The sequence below is a fragment of the Mesitornis unicolor genome, unplaced genomic scaffold (assembly GCF_000695765.1).
Source record: "Mesitornis unicolor isolate BGI_N332 unplaced genomic scaffold, ASM69576v1 scaffold11178, whole genome shotgun sequence".
Classification (NCBI taxonomy): Eukaryota; Metazoa; Chordata; class Aves; order Mesitornithiformes; family Mesitornithidae; genus Mesitornis; species Mesitornis unicolor.
The window spans coordinates 22,826-28,456 of NW_010201175.1; the positions used below are offsets into that span (position 1 = coordinate 22,826).

Here is a 5,631-nt window from a genome sequence, read left to right on the forward strand (position 1 = left end):
GGCTCTACGGCCACTGTGAATGGGTACACAAACAGCTTTTCTTCCCTTGAGAACAATGTGAAACAAAGGAAACAAAGGAAGGATTGAAGACCAAACTGAAAAACCGTTTTTATAACCCCAACAACAAAATCATCTGATTGTAAGCACAATAAGAGTTGTGCACTAATACTCTAACAGCTACTGTAACTATTCCTGCCTAGAATAGTGTGATTTATGTAGGACTTAACCAGTGTAAACACCCTAGAAACTGTATACAGAATATAAAAGTAGGCTGAAGTTTAAAAATAATTCTGGGCTGTCACTGACCCCACTATAGACTGTGGAAGGGAGTATTATCGTAGTATCCGACACTGCTGTTGCCTTACTAGTCAATATGATAGGTGCTGAATTATGATTCACAATTTGAAAACACTGTAATCTAAACCTCCATTTTTTTTACTGTAGATCATGCATGTGATTGTAGAGGTAATTTGTACGATGCTGGTTTCAGTAGATAAACACACATGCCTTAAATTAAAGAGCAGGGCCCAAAGCTTATTACTGGTTTAAAAATTAGGGTATGTTTCAACTTTTCAGTTGTCTGACTTTTTATTAAAAAGTCATTTAGGAGAATCCATTGATCATTTTGCTGTTCTGTATGTGATACACGATGTTATGTATCTCTTACGTGATACAGTGAAATTGGAAATGGCACATTTAGTTTTGTATATTTGGCTTTAACTGACTAAACAGTCACAAACCAGATGGAAAAGTTATTTTACCTTTTGAATAGATCTTATTTTTTTATTTGAAGTATGTCACTAATGTAAAATTAATTGGCGCTTACACAGTCTAGTAAGACTTAAATATTGTCTCTAAGGTTTAGAGTATATACAGGGTGGACCCATCTTTTCTTCTTTCTTTTTTTTTTTCCTTTTTTTTTTCCTTATTTCTGAGAATTCTTAAATGCTAAATGAAGAGTGGTTTTTAATATGGAAACTCACAGAATTTCAAGTGTTATTACCATAGCCATATCCACATTTTAGGAGCTACTGTTTAAGCCTGTGACATATCCGAAAGTGTATTTTAAAATGAAGACAGAAGGATGTTTTTCTGATGGAATTGTGTGTATTTAAGTTGGTATCTGTACTGTTCTTCATGTAGCATATGTTCATTTTTAAAATGTGCCTGATACAAATGTGTTTTTTTCCCAAACAAGCAAAATTAAACAGTCTAAGTCATACCTAATGTTTTTTAAATGTTACTGAAATGTGCTGGAAATGTCTGTTTTTGTAATGTGAGTTGTGTATATCACCAGTAATGTTTTGGCTTGTTATGTGAGAATTTGGGTTGAGTGCTTGTTGAAGTTACTCTTTCTTGTAAAATCTTTCCTTGCACATACGAGGAGTCAGTTGCAAAGCCAATATCTATTGCTGGTATTCTGGTATCTGCTGTGGTGGAGTTTGGCTTATGAATATTTTATTCATTAAGCTCTGAAAAGTTGAATTGTGCAAGACATTCTGCTGGTCATTGCTCAAGGTTAGCTATTTGGTTTTTTTGATATTTATATAAATGTCAGTTTTAACTTGTTTGGTTTTTTTTTTTTAAATTAAATCTTTTTAAAAAATTTTGCACATCTCTTACGGAATTAATGAGTTCTCCTACTAGCCTTGTGGGTTTTCATTCCTTGTTTTGAAGGAGACAGTGTCTATTATGTTTACATTATCAAAGCTTGTGCATGTGTCATTTCTAGGTACTGGTTTGCAGTCTTTATATAACTCAGTACAGCAGCTATGATGTTCAGAAAAGGCTGTCTAAATGTGCTAGAATAAACCCTTGGCTCATCTGAATATACCTACATTGTTAATGTTTGACATGGTTTAATCATTAAAACACTTTTGATGATCTCTGCCTGAATTCTGGTGGGTTTGTACAGATTCAATGCATTGCCCCCTGCTGTGTGAGGCCAAGGAGGAGCTGTTGTGATGGAAGGACAGCTGCAGATATTCAGAGAAATTTAGGGTATCAGAGACTTGGTAACAAATGCCTTACAGAAACCTTTGGCTATTACAAAATGCTGTTCCCTTGCCTGGATGTAGAAATACCCAGATAACTTGGTGATGAACTTAGTAAAAACAGAACTACTTACGTAGCTGTATATTTTTTCACTTGCAGACTCTTAAAACAAGAAACCTATATCAGGGAAATGCATTTTGCACTGTGTGAGAGACTCTCAGGTTTCATGCTCCGCTGGCCTCCTCTGGGAGGGAGCTCCAAATGCTCGAGATGGTTGCTAAGACAGTTTTGTCTCCTGCACATGTAAATTCAACTTTAAAATTGAGCGTTTTTATTAGCAGGGCTCAGTAAGGTGCGGTTCTTTGGATGATAAGCCAAATCTACAGCACATACCTAGATAGCAGAAGCCACAGCATCAACCTGGCCTTCCCATGAGCCAGCAGAGACAGGGCTGCTGCGTGCCAAACCTAGCCTTCAAGGTCAGTGGCACATGGTGACAAAATGTGATTACTTTATCATTGTTTGCCACCATGTAGATCCAGTGACTTTGTCCAAAACTGGCAGGAGATGTGGTCTTGGGAAGTCATATAGCATCAGTAGCTCACACCTGCAGGTAGAGGACTGTGGCTCCTAGATACTCTTCTACATTCTCAGTAGCAACTGAAGTGTCCGAGAGCTGTAGGGGTGAGATCAGACATTGCTTTACCATCACTGACGACCAGATTGATGGACCAAGGCAGGAGCCTTAGGTCTGCCTGCCTGGCTCAGCTACGAACGCATTATCTGACCTGGGGCAAGCAACAGCCTTTGGAGTGCCTCGTTCTCAGCTCACCTGCAGGTTTCCTAATAGATAAAAATGTGATTGGTGTTTGGATAATAAAAGAGTCCTCCAAAAGGACTTTTTGAGTTGTAAAGGCGGGAGACATAGCTTTTCTTACTGTGGTCCTGGTGTGAAGACCCCGAGTTCTGTGACAAAGCCATGCAAGCCACCCCTGGGGCTGGGGTCACTCAGTCACTGAGGTTCCCGAGTTGGCAGGACAAGTGGAAAAGCAGAGAACAATTCTGGAAATCTTTGTGGTTGTTTGTATATTTTACTTAATGCAAGGCAGGTATTAAGTGCTGGAGCTTCTGATAGGACTTCTGGCACCAAAACTGGGGCAAAGAAACCCCCAAAGCCCCAGGCCTAATGGAGAACTGTTCTAGGGGCTGCCTCTGCCTTTGACATTTGGTAGTTGTTTTGAGGTGTACGTTGGTAGAAATGTGTGTATGTTGCATGAGACTGGAATATGTTGTTAAGAGCTAAGCATTATTCAGAAAAAGAGATGTAAGCTAGATGGTGAAGAAAAGTATAAATAAAAGCAGAGGGCAAATTACTTTGACAGTGTGGGTTCTACTGGGAATCCACAGAAGCAGTGCAAGGGGTGGTTAAAATATGGGTAAAGATTTCACATTCAAGAAATGCTGCTGAGAGTTGCATTGGTGCAGAAGATTAACTTGCAATGTCACCCTCTTGCCAAGAATTACTGAACCAACAAAGATGATCAGTTGTAACCATCAAGAGGTTGCAAGTAGTAGTTTAATAAGCAAACTTGAATTAAATTTTCAACTTCCAGTTAGTTTTTAATTTCACAGAACAGAATCACAGAATCACAGAACGTTAGGGATTGGAAGGGACCTCAAAAGATCATCTAGTCCAATCCCCCTGCCGGAACAGGAACACCTAGATGAGGTTGCACAGGAAGGCGTCCAGGCGGGTTTTGAATGTCTCCAGAGAAGGAGCCTCCACAACCTCTCTGGGCAGCCTGTTCCACTGCTCTGTCACCCTCACTGAGAAGAAGTTTCTTCTCAAATTTAAGTGGAACCTCCTGTGTTCCAGCTTGTGCCCATTACCTCTTGTCCTATCATTGTTTGTCACCGAGAAGAGCCTGGCTCCATCCTCGTGACACTCACCCTTTAAATATTTATAAACATGAATGAGGTCTCCCCTCAGTCTCCTCTTCTGCAAACTAAAGAGACCCAGCTCCCTCAGCCGCTCCTCGTAAGGGAGATGCTCCACTCTCTTAGTCATCTTTGTAGCCCTACGCTGGCCTCTCTCCAGCAGTTCCCTGTCCTTCTTGAACTGAGGGGCCCAGAACTGGACACAATATTCCAGATGCGGTCTCACCAGGGCAGAGTAGAGCGGGAGGAGAACCTCTCTTGACCTAATTTAAATAGATGGATATAAAAAACAAGATCTCCATTTTGGTAAATTTGGATAAGCAGGGGAAGCTAGAGTCTCCAGGAGCTCCCATGGCATGACAATTGCAGAGGCGTTATATTTTAAGTCAAAGGTGCTAAAATAATCTCATAACAGAAAGGGAGAAAATGAGTAACAAAGGTACAGTTAAAAATGTTTTGTTTAAGTCAGTCAAGCTGGGATATGGAGGATGAGGAAAAATAATTACATGTCTTGTGTTTCAAGGATATGTAATGTAGACACTGTATGTAAAAAGTGGTGTCTGGTAACGGATAGGCTTGATACTCTGATTTCAGTATGATGAAAGGTTTCATAATAAATGGGAAGAATGGTTGAGTACAAGGAAGTAAACAGAAAATGGGAGAAAATGTAACAGGTTTTCTGGAAGTGGTCACACCTGACTTACCTATATTGCTGTTTCATAAAAAATGCTGTGTAGACAAAGTAAATACATAATCCATCTCGAATAGGTACTATTTTTAATCAGAAACTATTGTCTAAACTAGAGGGTGTGGTGGCCAGCAACAGGATCTATGAACAAGCAAGGGCCAAATTGATGAGAAGATCATTTGTCTTTATGCTTTCAGCCCGAACAGAACCTATTAATAGTGTTTTTAGTAATGACCTTGGTATGAAAAGTAGAAGTATTTGCAGTGATTTTTGCAGATGACAGCATCAGGAAGCACTGTCAGTGCCAAGGAAGGTTACATATGCTACAACAACAACCAGATGACTTCGGTGACTGAAGTAAGAGAGATGGGATTAGTGTAAATCCCCCTTAGGGGATTAGTACCAGAATTTCAGCTGTTTGCATGGAACTTGTAGTTGGAAATTACTGAAGAGGAGAGAAGGAAAGATATTTGAGAATCATCTGTTTAACAACTTAGAGCTGAAAAGATGAAAAGAGAAGGAAAAAAATATCTTATTTGCTAATCGGTTTGTTTAGTAGAAAGAGGAACGTGCTAGAGCGGGAGGGTGAGACTGAAGCTCTGGTGGTACTCCCTTTTGATAAATACAAGTTTTTCCCTCCACTGTGGTCATCTGCTCTCAAGAAAACTTATTCTAAAAGATCAACTGCACAGAAGAATTGCTGGGATAGTCAGAGGAATGGAGAAGTCTTGCAAAATGAGAGTGTAGCAAGACCAGAGTTGAAAGGAATGTAATCGCCACCTACACAGACATCATGACAGTAGAGAGCATGAAGGAAAACGAGCTGTTTCAATTGTGTTGACACAAAACAAATGGGTAAGGGAATACGGCTCTGGAGTAGTTTTCCTGTAAGAGTAACATGGAAGTATGGGGGATTGCTTCAAGACGGGGCACTGACCACTTCTAAAGTTGATGGGACTCCCTGGTGTCCTCCTCTGTGCTCTGGCAAAAAGCAGCTGTTGGTGCCTCTG

General features: G+C 40.0%; 1 protein-coding gene across 1 annotated transcript in view; it reads left to right on the forward strand.

The window, feature by feature from the left end:
• The window catches only part of ELOVL5 (ELOVL fatty acid elongase 5), a 16,452-nt gene extending 14,556 nt beyond the window's left edge, over positions 1-1,896 (forward strand). The window contains 1 exon segment of the mRNA XM_010189983.1: positions 1-1,896. This exon segment is cut by the window's left edge and continues 30 nt beyond it. Coding sequence (XP_010188285.1) covers positions 1-87 — 87 coding nt within the window. The 3' untranslated portion in view covers positions 88-1,896.
• The last annotated feature ends 3,735 nt before the right edge of the window (positions 1,897-5,631 follow it).